Consider the following 20,302-nt stretch of genomic DNA (forward strand, 5'->3'; position numbering starts at 1 on the left):
GCCAGAAAGAGCTTGTCAGTTTGTAACCATCATATTGGTCTAACTAAAGAGGAAGACTTGGGTGGGTATCCCTTACTATAGTTCATGTTTCTGGAGGGCTTTGGTGGGCATGCTAACGTCTCTATTTGTTTTGTGGATTTATTTGTGTCATTGTGTTTTTGTTTTGTTTTTGCTTTTGTTTTAGGAATATCTCTTTAAATTAAATATCCTAATTTATGTCCTTATTTAAATATCCTAACCTAATGATTTTAAAATTCTCTTAAAGAAAGTACATGTAGATCAGACTCTTAAAGAAAAGTACATGTAGATCAGACTCTTTTTCAAAGAATTTTCATTGCTTTCCAGTTATAATGCAATAGAATGTCTTAGTTTTTGACCACTGTTGCAGAATTATGGAAGAAGTTTATGTTGATCTGTACTTTGCAAGTGTTAGGAGCTACTGTGAACCCCTTCTCTCACAAACGTAACTTTTTCTAAAAAGAAGGCAGTTTGAACTATTTACGTATTTGACTTTGTTTGCACCATTGAGCTTAAGCCTTTGTTTCAGAGTTTCATAAATGGTTAGGACCAACAGTGAATGTATAGAAAACAACTATATGGACTAGTTACATGAGCACCGAGTACAGTTATATAAAACTTAGAGGTTATTATTAATAAGTTATGCTACTCAGTCAGCTGTACGAATTTATCCTAGTCGGAGTAATTAGGCTAATTCACAAATAGCTACATAGTATAGGTATATGGCCAATAAGAGCACGCATACCAACTCCTCCTCCTTAGTTAAGGCTGCTTGGACTTTCTACTGATCAAGGTTCTAAGATATTCTGTCAGAGTGTGGTGGCCAGCCAGTGATGGTGAATTTCCATACTTGGGTGCGCCAAATATTGACATTTCTTATCTTCTAAATCAGAATGTAGTCTTGTACCTTTTTTCCGAATATTTTACGGTGATAGCGATATGTATCAGTCTATCATCTATGAACATCTATGTGTGTGTGTATATATATATATACATGTATACATATATATATATATATATATATACACATCTGTGTATATATATATTGAAGTAGATGCTTGTAAATTTGGAAGGAGGTAACAGGGAGTTGGGGATTTTTTAATATTAGTGAAATATACTCTTTAAAGGAAATACTAGGTAGGCTGTGTTATTCAGTTTCACGAAAGAGTAGCACCTTCTAATACATGTTCCAAGAATTCTCTGATTCACCTCCATGTTCCTAAAGTAAGGGCAGGTGCTGGTGTCCCTGTTTTGTAGATAAGAAAATAGGCACAAGAGAGGTGCCTGCCTTTATTAATCACTTTATGTTTACGCAGTTAAACACACCCGTAGTTCAGCGTTGCCCACTATGTGTAATTGTTCCCTCTTAAAGTGTTAGGTTATTTTATACGGCTTACTCAGTGTTGCCTTTTTCTCTTTTTGTATTCATAGACTGGAAAAGTAAGAAGAGCTTTCCTGCCTTTTTAATTACCAAACTACTCTCAGTTTTCAATGAATCAATTCAAAGAAAGAATGCAGTCTTTCTATACCTGGTAAATATTTTCTGCTCATAAAAGCTATTAACTTAGTAGCCTCTGATAAATCCAGGTGTTTATGATGATTACCTTTAATTTTGTGGGATGACTATAAAAAATGACTTATCATATATATGATATTAACCCTGAAATTTATTTGATATTATTGTTATGGTGGAGTGATGCCTAGAATGCCTGTGCCCTAGCCAGCAACAGAAGCTAGTCTAGAATTGGCCCTGGTACTTAGATTAGGCTCTGTTGGGTTTATTGGGGGGAAAAGGTTGTGAAATTAATGCAAATAGGGTACATAAATATATTACTGAGTATCCTCTTTACTCAGATGATATAACATTAGCAATATTCCCTACGTGGTAGTTTAATAGAAGTACTTTGTCAATAATAGTTTTATAAAATTAATCCAGTAATCAGAATATTAAGCCTACCTTTTACCACTTGACACATGACCTAAGTGAAGATTAGAGAGATCAAATAACTTGCTGAAGAAAGTTCAACTAGCCAGTGTAGACCTGAGGTCAGAATCTAGATCAGAGGCTACATATTTTGATTCCTACTCTAGGGCCTTTAAAAAATCCTCATTTTTTAAGTACCTTAAGTAAGAATTAACATGCCCAAGGGAGTAAACAAACCATAGTGACATTTCATATGGATCTTTTGTATAGCTTAGAATGTTAATGTAGGATCAGAGAAGATAGAATGGATTTATTTATGCTACATAAAGTATTTTCTCTATTAACAGTATTAACTTAGCTACTAGGTACTATTAAATCTTTTAGATACACTGTATTTAAGCGTGAGGAGAATCCTTGGGCATATTTTGTACCTGTTTTGCAGAAGAGGAAAATGAGGCTTAGAATGAGAGTGCTATAGCTTAGGATATTAGAAGTGGAGTTTAAACCCAGCTTTCTTTGACCTCAAAGCCCATGACTCAGCAGTGAAGCCTGAGGAATTAAAACTTGATCGTCCAGCCTATCACATGTTAACGGATACTGATTATGGAATAATTTCCTCTCCTAATTCACCCATTCAAAAATCTCAGCATTTTAGGGACATATGGAGGTAGTTAGGGGAGAAACCATTGCGTCCTCTGTAATGATTTTAATTATAGGAATCATATTAGCTATATTTATAATGTAATTGCAAGTTAGAGGTCTTATACCCCCTTTAAAAAAGAAAGGCGTTTATAAAATATTTGTATATTCTAAACATATGCTTAAAGTGAACTAATTTGAGCAGGTCCAAAGGTCTATTTTTGTGTGACTGAACATTTGTCTCCCGTGTTTTTACTTAGTATAGTCGATCATCGAGGAATGATTATTTTTGTAAAGTATTTTTAAAACAGATTTTTCAAAATTAGTTAAGTGATGAAAGAAATTGGTGTTACATTCAAAAATTAATACATTTCAAGTGTCTGGCTTGGGGATAAATAAAAAGTTACCGTGTTAAATGGAATTGTAATGATGAAGATATAAAGAAAATTCCTTCTTCTTTATTTAGTAAAGTACCCAGAGTATCAGAGTTCGCCAAAACCAGGTGTATCTTTGTCTTAAAACCTGACCCAGCCCCTGAAACTCACCTTTCCCCCCCAGTCTTTGACTGATTTACCACCATCACCTGCCTGACCAAAAGAGGGTGGGGATGCATAGAATGTAGGTAGTGAGATACTAAAAATAACATTTTATTAGTAGCTCATGGGAAGTAACTTTCTTTTCTGGTAGCGTGAAATATAACTTATGTGCATTTTAATCTCTACCATTCAAAATGAGAAATGTACGTTAGATTGCCTGGTGTCTTTCTGTTTTAGGCAGTCGTACGTTAGGCCTTTGTAAAAGGTGAGATACGTTGACAAATTCTATGATTTTTTAGTTAAGTTCTTTGTAACTGGAGCTTACAAAGACGGTGTGACTCGTATCGGTACTGTGACATTTTGAGAAGATTACGAAGCTGCCCCCCTCCCTGAATATCACTTGCAGATACTCGTCACCTGAGTAGCAAGGAAGGAGGGTCAGGCAGGGCTGGGGCAGCTAGTGTGGATTGAATTCCTGCTCTGTAGGGTATCTGTTGGACACATCCACATTTGTGCTCTCGTTTTTAGTAGGGGTGTCGAAGTACGAGAAGTAGAGCCAAGAGACGAAGAAAGCACAAGGTGCAAAATGCGGCCTTGCTTTTTGTCTGGATGGTCGGCCTGTTCACCTCCCATATTCTGTCATCATCTGCTTTTGGCAGCATCAAATGCTGGTGGTGATGTCCAGGGGGCTGAATCACAGTTACCTGGGATTGCTGTTGTCGTGCTTATGTGGCCAGAAGGGCGTCAGTTTTTGATTTTTTTGCCGGGGAGGGCATCAGATTTTGAATTTGCGGGAAACTATAGTTAACAATACTGTACTACACACTTAAAATTGTTCTTAGAGGGTGGATCTTACGTCAAGGGCTCTTGCCACACACACAAAGATTTTTTAATGAAAAAGAAGGAGGGGAGGAAACTTGGAGGCGATGGACAAGTTTATGGCCTTGTTTGTACTCTCACAGGTGTATACTTATCTCTAAATTTATCAAATTGTATATATTAAATATGTACAGCTTTATGTAGGTCAATCATAACTCAATAAAATTTTTTCAAAAAGAGTTCAAAAGAGGGGCGCCTGGGTGGCGCAGTCGGTTAAGCGTCCGACTTCAGCCAGGTCACGATCTCGTGGTCCGTGAGTTCGAGCCCCGCGACGATCTCGCGGTCCGTGAGTTCGAGCCCCGCGTCAGGCTCTGGGCTGATGGCTCGGAGCCTGGAGCCTGTTTCCGATTCTGTGTCTCCCTCTCTCTCTGACCCTCCCCCGTTCATGCTCTGTCTCTCTCTGTCCCAAAAATAAATAAAAAACCTTGAAAAAAAAAAAATTTAAAAAAAAAAAAAGAGTTCAAAAGAGAAAATCTGCGTTTAAATGTTATTTAAGGATTAAAACATGAGAAAAAGGAAGAAATCAGCCATGTTCAGATACTGGTAACATTACTAAGACTCTGTTCTTACGTGTACAGCAAAGGTGATTTGGGGCCTGTGGATTAAAAATTAGTTAAGGTACATAGAAATGTCTGAGAGCATCACTTAAAATTTTTTATTGTAACAGGAGAAAAATCTTGACAGTGATATTTTTTAAATTATCAAGAGTATAATAATAATACCATTATCATTTTTATAATTCTTGATCATTTTAAAAATAATTTATGTTCCGATTTTAATTTTTAGAACGAACGTGAGAGATGGCATAAGCCCCATTTTTCAAATGAGGAAGTTAAGGTTCAGATGTCATGTGAAGTTTCCTGGGGATGCCATAGACTGGCTGGCTCAGAGAACCGAAATTTCTTACCTCATAGTTCTGGAGGCTAGAAATTTGAGATTAAGGTATTAGGATTGGTTCCTTCTGAAAGCTGCGAGGGAGAATCTGTTTCGTATCTTCTCGTCTTCCCTCTGTACGTATCTGTCTCTGTGTGCAAATGTTCCCTTTCTATAAGGATGCCAATAGTATTGGATTGGGGCCCACGCTCCTGACCTCCTCTTAATTTGATCTGCAAAGACCCTGTTTCCAAAAAGGTCACACTCACAGATCCTTGGGGTTAGGCCTTTAACAGCTTTTGAGGCGCACAATTCAACCCATAGAGGATGTTAAGTCTTTTGCTCAACGTCTCTTAAGTAGGAAAGTTAGACCCATCACATTGTAGTGCCACTAAAATCAGTTTCAGAAGAACGTAACGGTGTATCTATAATACCAACTTTTTTGAAATTTTTATTTTTTTTTAACGTTTATTTATTTTTGAGACAGAGAGAGACAGAGCGTGAACAGGGGAGGGGCGGAGAGAGAGGGAGACACAGAATCTGAAACAGGCTCCAGGCTCCGAGCTGTCAGCACAGAGCCCGACGCGGGGCTCGAACTCACGGACCGTGAGATCATGACCTGAGCCGAAGTCGGACGCTCAACCGATTGAGCCACCCAGGCGCCCCTCTATAATACCAACTTAAAATTAATTTTCTAATACTGTCTTTTGTCTGCGTAGATTTTACTTAAAATTAACCGAGTTTCTAAAGTTTAATTAGAGGAGCGCCTGGCCGGCTCATTCAGAAGAGCATGGAACTCTTGATCTCGTGGTTGTGAGTTCATTCATGCCCCACATTGGCCATGGAACTTACTTGAAAAATAAATAAAATAGTAAAATTTTGTGTTGTGATGGGTTTCAAGCTCTTTTACTTTGGATCATAAGTCAGTGATGTACCAGCTGTGGAAGGGTGTTTGGTCCTCAGTGCTTTCGTCCGGATTCAAATCTGAACTTCATGATTTGTAAGGTAGAGCTTTAAACTGTGTGCCCCTCCATGTCTTGAGATGTCCATCAGAGTACTGTTCAAATGGTTTCAAGTGCATTCTGACTGTACATAATTTCACGATTCTTTAAGAATTGTTTGTTGTGTTGTCAGTGTTACTGTGCACCTTGTGATCACAGATTGTTGTGGCATGAGGAGGGCAGGGCCCCACTAGAATAATCATAAAATACTGGCAGTTTGTTGAGCTGCTTCCCCCCCACACCCTTTTTTCTTTTCTTTCTTTGCTATTTTTTATTTTGACTTCAAAACACTCTCAGTACTTTAGTGAGTAATCCTACCAAATAAGGGCCCTCTGCTACATCGCTACAATACAGACATAAGATGCAAGAAATTAACAGTATTACTTTCCTGTCAACTAATCCATAGACCTGATCCACATTTGGCTGGTTGTTGCCATAGTGCCTTTCATAACAAAAGAACCTAATCCAGGATCGTACGTAGCATGTAATTATTCTATCTCTTTAGTGTTCTCCAATCACAGTTCCTTAGCCTTTCCTTGAGTTTCAAGACTATGTATTGGAAAAATACATTTTGTAGAGTGTCTATGAACTCGGGTTTATCTGATAGTTCCTCATGATTAGATTCAGGTTATGCATCTATGGCAGGAATATCAGAGGGAAGTGATGCTGTGCTCTCAACTCCTCTTTTCTGATAGTGCACAGTTTTGATTTGTTCTTTGACTAGTGATGTTATCTTTGAACACCTGATTAAGGTGACGTTCACCAAGCTTCTCCTCTGTAAAGTTACATCTTCCCTTTGTAATTGCTTAATATTTTGTAGAGAAACTGTACATTTTTCATCATCAAATTTTGGCCCACTAGATTTAGCATTTCGACTGAACTTATTATAATGGTTTCCAAATACCGACTTTCTATATTTATTATTTGGCATTCTGTAAGGAAAATCTTTCTCTTCCCCCTGTTGATTTATATCAAATGGACTCATAAGCTGTCATGAGTAAATGGTTACAATTTATTATTTTTGTAATTTATTTTCTTCGTGTTACCCAAAATTTGGTCAACGGGAGACCATTCAGACTTGCATCTGCCTCTTTTCCACATAGTCCACGATTTAAAAAAAAAAAAAAATGTTTATAAGTACAACATTTAAAAAGTGTTCACTTTAAATACGTTATTTAGTTTTTAAACTTTTATTATTGAGAGTGCGCGTGTGAGCGGGGAAGGGGCAGAGAGAGGGAAAGAGACTCCCAAGTAGACTCTGCACTGTTAGCAGAGAGCCTGACTCAGGCTCGATCTCACAAACTGTGAGGTAATGACCTGAGCCAAAATCGAGAGTCTGACACATAACTGACTGAGCCACTGAGCCACCCAGGCTCATCATTTTTCCCATGATTTTTAAAGCACTTTCACTACTAACTTCTTCACCGAAACAGTAAAAGGAAAAATAAAATATAATGGTTTCTTAGCCTAGAAACCAAAGCCTCAGTAAAGAAGTAGAAAATGTAAAGAACTAAACAGAAATTTTAGAACTGAAAACTACAGGAACTGAAACAAAAGCCCACCGGATGGCCGCACAGCAGAGTAAAGGGGGACAGAGTGAACTGGAGAACAGAACATAGAAATTGCCCTATCTGAACAAGGAGGAAATAGAACACATAAATGAACAGAGCTGTGGGACCTGTAGGACTATGACAGAAAGACCACAAGGAGGAGGAGAGGAGAAAGGGGACTGAGCTAAAAAGTACTCGCAGAAAGACTGGCTGACGACTTCCAGAAGACTTGTTAGAAGACACAGGCCTACAGATTCAAGGAGCTGAGCAAGTTCCAAACAAGGTAAACCCGAAGAAGCAATAGTAAAACATTGGTAAACTAAGAGCAAAGGAAGAACCTTGAAAATAACAAGAGAGAAATGACACCTTTTTCTATGGGGAAAAATAATTCCAGAGATAATGGATTTCTCCTCAGAAATCATGGAGGCCAGGAGGCGGCGGCATGACGTTTTTTAAGTATTCGGAAAGAGCTCAAAATCCCAAGTACTGTATTTAACAGAAGCCTTCTTCAGGAATGAAGGAGAAATCAAGACCTTTTTAGATGAAGGAAAACAAAGCAAACTCATCTCCAGTAAAGGTGTCATAAAAGAATTGCTAAAGAAATGACTTATGTAGTTTTAAATCCAACACAACATATCCAGGACTTGTGTATACCAAAAACTACAAAATGCTGGTGGGAGAACTAGAGGACGACACAGAGAAACGGAGAGATCTACTGCATTCATGGGTTAGAAGGCTCAACATAGGAAAGATCACTTCTCCCCAGATTGATATACAGGTTTAAATGTAATTCCTGTCAGATTCCCCCTGTGATTTTTTTTTTAGCAGACAAGATTATTCTACAATTAATGTGGGAATGCAAAGGAATTAGAATAGCTAGCAAAATTCTGAAAAAGAAGAGGAAAAAAAATCATTTTCTATAATTTCAAGACATGTTATATAGTTGCAAGAATCAAGCCTGAGGATATTGGTTGAGAAATTAACATATTAGTCTTTGAAATGGAATATAAAACCCAAAAATAGGTCTGCACAGGGGTAGCCAACTAATTTGTGACTAAGGTACAAAAGCAATTGGAGTAAACAGAGGAAGGATAATATTTTGGACAAGTGATTAAAAAAGAAAAACATTTAATCCTCACACTAGTGAAAAACATGGAAAACCTTTAGGACATAGGACTTGATGAATAGTTCTTTAAAAAAAAATTTTTAGGGGCGCCTGGGTGGCTCGGTCGGTTAAGCGTCCGACTTCGCTCAGGTCATGATCTCACGGTCCGTGAGTACGAGCCCCGCGTCGGGCTCTGTGCTGACCGCTCAGAGCCTGGAGCCTGTTTCAGATTCTGTGTCTCCCTCTCTCTCTGCCCCTCCCCCGTTCATGCTCTGTCTCTCTCTGTCTCAAAAATAAATAAATGTTAAAAAAAAAAATTAAAAAAAATTTTTTTAATGTTTATTTCTTTTGAGAGAGAGAGAAAGAGAGGGAGGGGGATGGCCTGGGAAGGGGAGAGAGAGAGAGACTCACAAGCAGGCTCCACACTGTCAGCGCAGAGCCTGACATGGGGCTCAATCTCATGAACCATGAGATCATGACCTGAGCCAAAATCAAGAGTCGGATGCTTAGCCGACGGAGCCACCCAGGTGCCCCAACACTTGGTGAGTAGTTCTTAAACATGACACCAGAGGGGTGCCAGCCTGGCTCAGCCAGTAGAGCACGCAACTCTTTTTCTTGGGGTTTTAAGTTTGAGCCATGTTGGGTGTAGAGATGACTTAAAAATAAAATCTTTTAAAAAACAATAACACCAGAAACACAGCCTACAAAAGAAAAAAATTGGTAAATTAGATTTTATCAAAATTAAAGTTTTGCTGGGTGCTAAAACTTCTTTAAGAGGACGAAAAGGTGATTCTCTGCCCCTTTGTCGCTCATGTGCGTGAGTGTGATAAGTAAATAAACTTTTTTTTTTTTTTTTTAAAGAGGGAGGCACCTGGCTCAGTCCATTAAGTGTCCAACTCTTGATTTCATCTCAGGTCATGATCTCACAGTTTGTGAGTTCGAGCCCCACAGGCTCCATGCTGAATGAGGAAACTGCTTGGGCTTCTCTCTCTCTTTCTCTCTGCCCCTACCCCACTCTCTTTTTTCTCTCTCTCTCTCTCTCTCAAAATAAAAAAACATTAAAAAAAAAAAAAAAAAAGAGGATGAAAAGGCAAGTTCCCAGTGGGAGAAAATATTTGCAAAGCATATATCTGATGAAGGACTATTATCTATGGTATGTAAAGAACTCTCAAAACTCAACCCTACGGAGAAAAAGGAACCCTTGTGCACTCTTGGTGGGAATGTAAATTGATGCAGCCACTGCAGCAATCAGTTTGGAGGTTCCTGAAAAATTAAAAACATAATTACCATGATTCAGTAATTCCATTACTGTGTATTTACCCAGAGAAAACAAAAACACTAATTCAAAAAGATATACGCACCCCTATGTTTATTGCAGCATTATTTGCAATAGCCAAGATATGGAAGCAGCCCAAATGTCCGTTGATAATGGATCAAGAAGACGTGGTGTATATACGCACAATGAAATATTACTCAGCCTTAAAAAGGGGTGAGATCCTGCCACTAGTGAAAACACGGACGGACCAAGAAGGTCTTACGCTAAATGAAATAAGTTAGAGAAAGACAAATATTGTATGATTTCACTTATATGTGCAATCTAAAACACGAAACAAACGAATAAACAAAAAGCAGACTGAGACCTATAAATACAGAGAACAAACTGATGGTTGCCAGAGCGGAGGGAGCGGAGGATAGGCAAAGGGGTAAAGGGGAGTGAGAGAAACAGGCTTCCAGTTAGGGAGTAAGCAAGTCACAGGAATCAAAGACACAGCATAGCGAATATTGTCAATGGTATCGTAGTAGCGTTGAATGGTGACAGATGGTAGCTACACTTGTGAGCATAGCATAACATGAAAGCTGTTGAATCACTGTGTTATATACCTGAAACCAACGTAATGTGTGTCAAGTGTACTCAAAACACACACACACACACACACACACACACACACACACACACACAATGTTCATTAGAACATTAGAAAAGGGAGATTTTTCTAATCTTTTCTAATCTAAGAGAGAAATCTAAAATTTCTCTCTTTTCATTAGAAAAGGGAGATTTTTGTGGAGTTCTAGAAGAGTCCAAAAGAATGGAATAGACATGTCACTGAAGAGGATATACACATGGTTAATTGAGCATATGAAAATATGTTTTGTTATTAGTAGCCATTTGGGAAATGCAGATTAAGACCATCCTGAGATATCACTACACACCTGTTAGAACAGCTAAAATGAAAAGTAACAATATCAAGTGCTGGTGTAGATTTGAAGAAACTAGACCCCTCATACATTGTGGGAACCTAAAATGGCATAGCCGTTTTGGAAAATATTTCAAAATTTCTTTAAAAACTAAATATGCACTTAGCATGTGACCCAGCAATATCACTTCTTTTAAAGTTTTTACTTATTTATTTTTTTTTAATAATCTCTGCACTCAACATGGGGCTCAAACTCCCAACCCCAAGATCAACAGTCCCATGTTCTTCCAACCGAGCCAGCCAGGTGCCCCCAGCAATATCACTTCTATGCATTTATCCCAGAGAAATAAATAAAAATTTGTCCACATAAAAATATATACACAACTATGCTTTACATATTACAGATGAGAGTCATTTACCAGGCATGTCCTTTGCAAGTATTTTCTCCCAGTGTGAAGCTTGTGATTCAATGTACATCCCAAATATGAATGTTTATAGCACCTTTTTTGGTAAAAACTCCAAACTGGAAACAACCAAGTAATCTTGCAAGGTTATTATGTTGAGTAAAACCTGCTACCCTCAAATGGTCATATAGTGTACGATTCCATTTGTACAGTATTCTCAGAATGACAAAATTATGAAGTTAGATGACAGATTAGTGGTTGTCGAGGATTCAGAATAGCCCCAGGAAGAGGAATGGATATGCCTATAACTGCGGTAGCAGGAAGGAGTTCTTTGCGATGAAATAGTTCTGTGTTTTGATTGCAATGGTGGTTATGTGACCCACCTACACATATGACAGTAAAGTGACATAGAACTATACATGTCATTGAACTATACATACATTGACTTTTATGTCAATGTCATTCGCCTGGATTTGATAGCATATTGTAAGACGTAAACACAGTTAAGAACAAAAGAGAGAGATTATCATTGCTATAGGATTTCAGAGAACAAATAGTTCCTTGACGAGAATGGAAGATCTGAGGTCAGTTTTTGAACCTGTCTTTAGAGGATAGGTAGACTTCTCAAGAGTTGATACAGGGATGAGAGATATTTTAGACAGATTGAAAGTCAGTAAATGTTGGTATTATTAAAACATACTAGGGGCGCCTGGGTGGCTTAGTCGGTTGAGCGTCCGACTTCGGCTCAGGCCATGATCGCGCGGTCCGTGAGTTCGAGCCCCGCGTCGGGTTCTGTGCTGACAGCTCGGAGCCCGGAGCCTGTTTCAGATTCTGTGTCTCCCTCTCTCTCTGACCCTCCCCTGTTAATGCTCTGTCTCTCTCTGTCTCAAAAATAAACATTAAAAAAAATAATAATAAAATAAATAAATAAAACATACTAATAACATCCAGTTAGTCGGAAGAACATTTTAGTTCAGTGGGAGAATGTGTCTTTAAATTGTATATCTCACTTAGACTCTGGGATACTTGTTACCCTTGTGTTTTCACATAAATTTATGAAACCTGAGAGTGAGAGAGACATAAAAAGAGAGGACGAAATTACCAATACCATAAATGAGACATAATGGTTCAAAGGACAGATGGGAATAATAAAGCAGCGTGTGATTTTGAGCAAAACAAAGCCTGTATCTCATGGATTTAAGAAATGGAATCAGAGAAAAAGTTACATTGCAGTTGTTAAAGTAGGAGAGCTCTAATATTAGCCAAAGATGTCAAGACAAATTATAGGCTTGTATTAAAGCTGCATAGCCACCTGTTCTTTTTATTCCATGGAATTTCCATACTTGGTGATTATGTTTTTGGATGATCGCTTCATATTTCTTTCCATTCAATTGTAAGCATTCTGTGGCTCAGCATTGTATCCCCAGTTCCTATCCCAGTGCCTGGCAGCACCTTGTAAATATTTGTTGAATGTGCTCATGCATGAAATCAGTAACTTTGCAAAACTGTTGAAACTAGAACAAAGAAAAGACAGTTATAGAAGAAAAGAAACAGGATGATAAGATAGACAGACACATTAATTTTTTTTTAATGTTTTTATTTATTTTTGAGACAGAGAGAGACAGAGCATGAGCAGGGGAGGGGCAGAGAGAGAGGGAGACCCAGAATCCGAAGCAGGCTCCAGGCCCCGAGCCGTCAGCACAGAGCCCGACGCGGGGCTCGAACTCACAGACTGCGAGATCATGACCTGAGCCGAAGTCGGACGCTTAACCGACTGAGCCGCCCAGGCGCCCCTAGACAGACACATTGAGTATGACGGCACACCTTTATTAGAGCAACGTGACATTAAAGCTTTACAACCAAGAAATTCAGGATTGAATTGTGATGGTATGTTCCCTAAAGGATGCCAGGGTGTTAAATGGAGCACTAGAGGAGCCGCGATGATGACCGTGGCAATGTATGTTGGCAGGGGTTAAGGAAGAGCGCAGAAGCACCAGCCACTTAATACTAGCCGCGCTCTAGTGTGGTAGCTTTCTTAACAAGCCAGCACTTCAATGACTCATTAGATGAACCGATGCCTTGAGGATCCCTGCTTGAAACACACTGTCTGATGCCCTGCAGCATGCCGAATGCCCTTCAGTATGTCTGTGCATATCCGCTGCTACAGTCGAGTGGCCTTGGTCATCAGGATCATTACGGGCTTGTGCTCCCAAGCCTGTTCAGGCTGGTCGTGTTTCTTATTTTAGTTACACGGTTTGAATCATTATTATATAAACTAAGGAGAAGAACAGGAGGAGATGATGTTTCTATGAAAACTTAAGTCGAATGTTTTGAAAAGATTAGATAAAGGGCAATTACTAAAAAATACTGCTAAATTGGATGTGAAAAAAAGAGCTGTAAAATATTAGGGATGAATTATTCTTTTTAAAAAAAGAAAAAGATTCTGTACTCAAAGTGCTTGGTGTTTCTTTTACGTTCCCGCCTTACGTTTAAAGAAGCTCTTCAATCTATGGGTCATGAAGTCAATGTCGTAGGTTGAAATCAGCAGTTAAAAAAAAAAAGCCTATCAGATTGCATTACATCTAGGAAGGAGCATTGTTTTGTGAAATTTTTCTTGAGTTTTTTGTATTCTTAATATTTATGTGAAATGTGCAAAGCTTGAAAAACAAAGCGTAAGAAATTGAAACTGGAAATACTAGAGCAAGTATTAAGGACATGATTTACCCAAAAAGAAGAGAAAACCCAAATTAGTGGATTCTGATTTGAAAGCATCAGGCTTTGGTCCACCATCAAAAGATTGGTAAATGAATACATATTTAAGTACTTTCTGGTAGCATGAAATGTTTAAGGTACGTATATAATGGTTTCATGATATTTATTTTAAGTTGATCCCTTTAATTAACCAACTACAAATCTCTGTATCATGGGTATGAGTTTCAGCATATTTTATTTTACTTCTTTTCCTCTCATGCCTCCTTGTTATGTCTTTCTCCCCCCTGCTTTCTTTGCCACTTACTGGTGTGACCTAAGAGTCGTTCTCTAGGCCTCAGTTTGGTTTTTAGGAACTAAGATTATCCTTCAGATCTCCTGTTGTTTAGCAGTGCTTACTTGCCAGATTGATCAAATAACTTCTGTCTCGGTGTTTGTCCATCTAGAGTTTTAGGAAATAGCAGACATGCCATTTTCTTAAATCTTTTTTTTTCTTAAGCACTAAAATCTCCATATTGCAACCTTAGGGGGCACCATTCACATATACTGTGAAATACAGTACATAAGAATAGTGGCAGTGGCGGTGCTCATACCCATCACTTGATTCTGGATCGAAGAAATTTTCAGATCCTCAGTGTTCTCTTGTATTTGGGCCTTAGTAAATTATTTTAGGCTGTCTGTGGGTGATGGGTTTGGGGATGAGTTTTTCTTGATAAGGTAACAATTTATCATTCTTGAGATACTGAGGTATTTTTACTACCGAGCATCTGCTGAAGCAGTGTCCTTGCTTTCTGTAAACAAGCTAGTAAGGCGACTCAAGTAGCGGTGGGTTTTGGAAAGAGGTGAAGACGAAAAAGGCTGTTGGTGTGCAACTGAGATTGCCTAGGAGTGAAAGCAGTGGAGCTAGGAAATGAAAAATCCCCCGGAGAGGCAGACACGCGGTGCGAGGGAACGGTTGCTGAGTTGGACATTCCCTCCCGCACTGGACTAGGTATACAGGTGTCGAGGACAACCTGTACAAATAGCTGCTCCTCCGGAATGTCACCAGGTTGGAACTTGATGATTTTGGTAGGTGGAGTACAGGCAGACCTCAGTTCACTCATACACGAAGGATGTGTTTTAAAAAGCTAGTTTGTAATTGAGTTGTCATTGTCCTCAGTTGCCTTTCTAATGAGACCGATCATGAGTAAAAGATTACTCTAATACAGATAGTGTTAGCCATGACCTCTGGGTCCTGGAAGAGCATTTCTTCTCCTTTTTAAAGAAAGGGCTCCAGGGTGTCTGGCTGGCTCAGTTGGAGGAGCATGGGACTCTTGATCTTGGGATCATGAGTTTGAGCCCCATGAAGAGTGCAGAAATCACTAAAATGAGAAGGAGAATGAAAAATACTCAGTTTTAAGCATAATTTTGAAACAGTGTGAATCTTAACTTTGCCCTTTCAGCTCCTTTTTATACTTCCACATACTGATGTTTCCTATTCTTTTCTACCTTTGTGATCCCTGTGTGCCCACCCCTGTCCCCTGAGGCCAGGTAGGCTAACCAGCATTTCTCTTATACGAGTATTTATTGGACTCTTTCCAGTGGGAACAATTATTACCACACTAATCAACTAAATGAGGTGTTAAAGGAAAGCAGTTGAATTGGATTAATTTATGCTGAAGTGTGAATGACTGACAGCCCCACAGACTTCCCAGAAATTCTTTTCTTTTTTTTTTAAAGGGTATTCTTTTTAGTTTTAATTTGATATTTCGGACAGAGGACCAAATAAAGTGAACATTTGAGCTTTGGGGGAAAAGCTGTCTTCTTTTGGATCTAACTGTGCCATGACTGGGGGAGTGCAGGGGAGAGATAGATGGTGGCTACCCTCTCCCACTCCATCTGTAGAGGCCTAGACAACCTTCTAGTATTTAAACCTGCCTTTTAGAAGGTGCAGAGTACCTATATCAAGAGTGGCAAGTAGGAGTTTTCTTGTCCTTCCCATTGTAACAAAGTCCACTGCGTGGGCGAGGCTTCGTGTCACTCTGGATAGCTGCATCAGTGCAGCCTGCTTTTGCCCCCCCTTCCTGTTCCTGGAGTGAAGACGGTGGCCCTTGCAGTAGAGGGGAAAGGGGTCCCTCTCTGGGTAGCAGCCCATGTGAGTTGGTGAGCCTTACGCCCCCTGCTACACAGAGACCCTGTGGGACTCTCTTGGCCTGAGGGGGGTTGGTGCTTGGTTCTTGCGCTACCAGGGTCCTGCCCCTGCAAGGGTACCTTCCAGGGAACACTTCTTAGTTGGAAGTGATTGGCTGTAGCTCCAAGTCCGGCTTAGCTGATTTACGAAAGGCCAAATTAGTAGAAGAAAGGTAGTTTAGAGGTGTTAGCCGCATACAGCATGAAAAGTAGATGGTGACCTGAAGCGATCTTCTATAGTAAGTACAGGCAGTAAATGTAAAATTTTATGAAGGCAGAAGAGGAGAGAAAGAAAGATATACTGCTATCTACTATATTCCAATCACATTCATCATTGCTTCTAATATTTTCTCACCAAAGTAGAACTTGTGTAGAGCCCAATGCATTCACAACTCATTTGAATTTCATATTTTCTTGTATAATGTATTCTTGATTGTTTTACTACAAAGTGTTGCGAATTGTCATCGAATGAAATTGGTGCTCTTGAAAGATGTAGCATGTGTATCCTGTGTTGCGATGTCCCACCCCCCCCCCACCCCCCCAGTGGCACAGCTGCCTCGTGCTCCAATCCATGATCTAGTCTAAGAGGCACAAGCACGTTCATCCGCACCGCAACCTCATGAAAAAGACTATCATTTTACAGGTGAGAAAATTAGGGTTCAAAAAGGGAACGAACTTAATCTCACTGGTACTGAATGGCATTGTTAAATTTCTCCCCTAAACTCTTTCCTCATGTGGATTTTGTGATTCTGTGAAACAGAAAACCTGGCAATAGAAACAGTGCATATCGAAAAGTTAAGAAAGTTTTTGGTTCTGGTCCTACCTAATTTATTGACTTTCAAAGAAATCCTTTTAAAGGTCCCTAATAGAAGTCTTGTCTTGCATTTCCACATATGCGGGTTGAGTTTAATTTCAACCTGAATGTTGGAAAAAGGGACATACAGATTTTTAAAAATCAGACACTCGGCATGTTTGAAGACTAGTTCTAAATAAAAACAGTTATTAATGGGATAATACCCTGGAGAACTCTCCTCAGTTGTAGTGCACTCTTCCGTGTATCGGGACATACTTGACTTTTAAACACAAAATCTTTGCCACCAATTATTAGTTTCCTCACTACATTGAAAACAAGCCATTTTAATTTGCTGCCTTATTCAAGCCTCCCCCCCCCCCCCCCCCCCCCCCCCCCATGCCTACCACCTCCATGAAGGTATAACTTGGCCACAATGTGTAATAACAGCCAAGATCTCAGATTCTGGTGTCCGTGAAATCCGGTTTTAAAGTCTGACTCCAAATTATTAGTGTAAATAGTGTAAATTAGTGTAAAGTGCTTTAGCCCTCTGTGCCTCAGTTTCCTTTTTCTCCTCCCCCCCCCCCCCCAAAAAAGGGTAGTAATACCTACTTCATGGGATTTTTTTTATAAATCTTCTGCTGAGTTGTCTATGGTGATTACAGTGGAATGTCATATTGTAATGCCTCAAAAGCTTGGGGCTGGTGTTTGCCTTGTAAATTCACTTTAAATTGAATAGATACATTCTTCAGCAAAGAGAGTAAGTGTGTATATTCATATACATTTGGTGAAATTTACTTAAATACTAATTAATTTCATAATTTATATGATCTATTTTTTTGATGATTGATATTGTAAATAACAAACCATCTTCTACTTTAGATTGATTTTGATGGAGGAAGGACACCGCACAACGGGCGGCATTTGGCTAATCTATTCTGTGAATTTGATAGTATGAAGAGATTTATAGTGAATTTCCATACTCTTGAAAATAATTTTACAGCTCTTGCACTGCTTCTGGATTTATATTGTTGCCTTGTTTTAAAGCAGGACTTTCCCCAGACAGCGTATGTTAATATTTGGAAAATTCCCTATCAGTGGGCTAGCACCATCGTGACAGCCCTATGTTCTGCTTCTACCTTGCTAATTGTTTCCTTGGGATTATTTGGATTGTGTAGAAAGCTTTTTGCAAATCCTCTTATTACTGAAGTCATTGTTGCCAGCAGGAATAAGATTAAAGGTGCTTAAGTCTGTAGAGTTGTTTCTAATTTGTACGTGTCATTTCAGTGCCATTTTAACAGAACTCTGTCTCTTGTCTCTCCCTTCTCCCCCGGTACTATCTCAAGTTAGGTCCGAGGAGCCAGGCCATTGGAAGAAATCTCATTTTATCCTCCTAATTATTATGCTGGCACTCAGGAGATAATTTTTCCCTTCATGCACTGCCAATTAATATGCAAATGGGCTGATAAATATTTATGCAATGATTTAAATTATGCAGGGAGTGCTTTCAGTGTGTTCTGTAAATGAATTGTTCGTGGACTTCAAAGTGCTGGCTGCTGTGCTAACGAGGAGAGATTTGCATACGGCCCTAATCACACGCATACTGATTAAGCTTCATTATGGAAACTGCCAGCTGCAATCTTTGTTTCTATTTTATTACAAAAAGGGGAACTTTTCATGCTTCAGTTGCCTTGACAATGTCAGTCCTAGCTGGTAGGAGAGACTAAAACTCCTCTGAGCAACTGAAGTTTCCTTATTCAGTTGAAGATTGCTATGGTGTAACTGAAGTTGTATTTTCCTTCTCCCCCTAATCCACTTTCCACCTCCCACCCTTGTTCTCTGAAGAACATAGTGTAGATTTGTTAGAAATAGTAGTACCTTCTTTCACCCACCCCAAACTGCTACCTGTTTCTTCCTTGCTTTGGACTGTCTGAACCTCTAGAAGATTTCACAGCAATGCTGGACTGCAGTGACTATGTTCTAGGTGGGTACCAGCACAGTTCTTTCTTATAAGCTTTAATATGGAAATAGCGCGTGTGGGGTTGACTATGCATAAATGCTTAATCGCATATGCAACCACCTCGCGGGGGAGGGGGAGAGGTGGATTGAGCGGAGAAGGAGGAAAGCATTTGCAGGGCAGGAGCATACTTGAATTTGCAGTAGGTCCCTCCCTACCACTAGCTCTCCTGGTTCAGAGGACATTTTCTGTAAATAGTGTGGATTTGGAATTCGTCTTGAACGGAGGACATTTTTGCTTTTTGGAAGTATCTGTTGGGAGCATTTCATGTAGTTCTAAAAACACTCTAACTCGGAAACAAGGTATAAAGTATGCCTAAATAATATGTCCATATTAATAAAAAATGCTTTACAACCTAAGGCGAATGTCTTCTATAAAAACCAAAGTGCATAGTGAAAAATAAGGTGGAGCCATAGTGCAGAATGGCTCCCATAAATACTGATGCAGAGGGTAATTGCGGTGGTTGCTGCAGTGGGACTGTTGATCAGTTTCCAGATTTGAGAAACTGTCAACTTTTCAGATGTTGGCAAATATCAGCCTTTCCTTATTTTTTAAAAAATCAACTTCTCTTCTTCAGAAAACAATGTTAAGTGCTGGAAAGCCTATTTTAAAGTTTTCTCTATAGAACAACAAGCCTTTTAGGGAGGGGGATGTGCGGCTTGATTATATAAACTGTCTTTGGTAACCGAGATTTAAAATAGATTGAGGCACTTTGGTTTTGAGACACGCTGTGGCTCACGGTGGCCCTATTTTGTGTTGAGTTTTGTCTGTGTGCACACAGTTGTTGAAACCTCTCTGGGTCACTCTGGTCACCTGGACAGTCAGATGACACGAACTCCAGGACTTTGATAACTCACGGTTTAAAATCTTTGCAAGTGATTTTTTTTTCTCTCTGTCATTTTTCTCACTTAAAAAACGGAGCCCCACCCCCACCCCCTGCCCATCTCCTTCACAGTTGCTAAGGATAAAATTAAATGATAGTTCTGTCAATGTTTATACTTTCAGGCAGAAGGAATGGCCCAAACTCAAGGCAGTAGTAATATTTGTAAAGCACAATAAAAACCACAATTAAAACAAAAAACTGATGTCAAGAATTCAGTCCAATCCCAGAGCAGTTTGTAAACTGTTATTAGACTCATGCACAGCTCAGTGTGCCCAGAGAGAAAAAAAACTTCAGATATCAAGAAAAGAACTTGGATTTGCTCTTTTACAAAATCTGCTAAATTGGGAACTCAAGGAAGGAAAGGAAAATACCTTTTTGAAATATTTTTAGCATTGTATTTTAGAATTAGAAATTGTACCTCTATTATTTGTAATTAACAGTAACTGTCATTTGCACAGTCTTCACATTGTTGTGCAGCTAAGTCAGAATTTTATTTGTATGTGTATGTGTAACGTGATTTTGTTAAATGTCTTTGAAGCTCTTTGCAATTCAATAGAAGATGCTTCGAAGATTCAAACAGAATACCTGTGACATAATCTTTAATTTAGAT

At 39.1% G+C, this 20,302-nt stretch overlaps 1 protein-coding gene across 6 annotated transcripts in view; it reads left to right on the forward strand.

Moving 5' to 3' along the window:
• POU2F1 (POU class 2 homeobox 1) overlaps window positions 1-20,302 on the forward strand; it is a 178,631-nt gene that overhangs the window by 86,791 nt on the left and 71,538 nt on the right. For 2 of the 6 annotated variants that reach the window (XM_042926055.1, XM_042926056.1), the window contains exon 2: window positions 1,450-1,550. The exons of 3 other annotated variants lie outside the window; for them this stretch is intronic. Coding sequence is in view for 1 of the 3 variants with exons in the window: in XM_042926054.1 (XP_042781988.1) it covers window positions 18,749-18,776 (28 nt within the window). In the remaining 2 variants the exon portion in view is untranslated. Of the gene's footprint in view, window positions 1-1,449; window positions 1,551-18,052; window positions 18,777-20,302 lie in introns of those variants that run through there. One more of the 6 variants, XM_042926054.1, reaches the window with a different exon arrangement.

The sequence above is a fragment of the Panthera leo genome, chromosome F3 (assembly GCF_018350215.1).
Source record: "Panthera leo isolate Ple1 chromosome F3, P.leo_Ple1_pat1.1, whole genome shotgun sequence".
In the NCBI taxonomy this organism is placed as follows: domain Eukaryota; kingdom Metazoa; phylum Chordata; class Mammalia; order Carnivora; family Felidae; genus Panthera; species Panthera leo.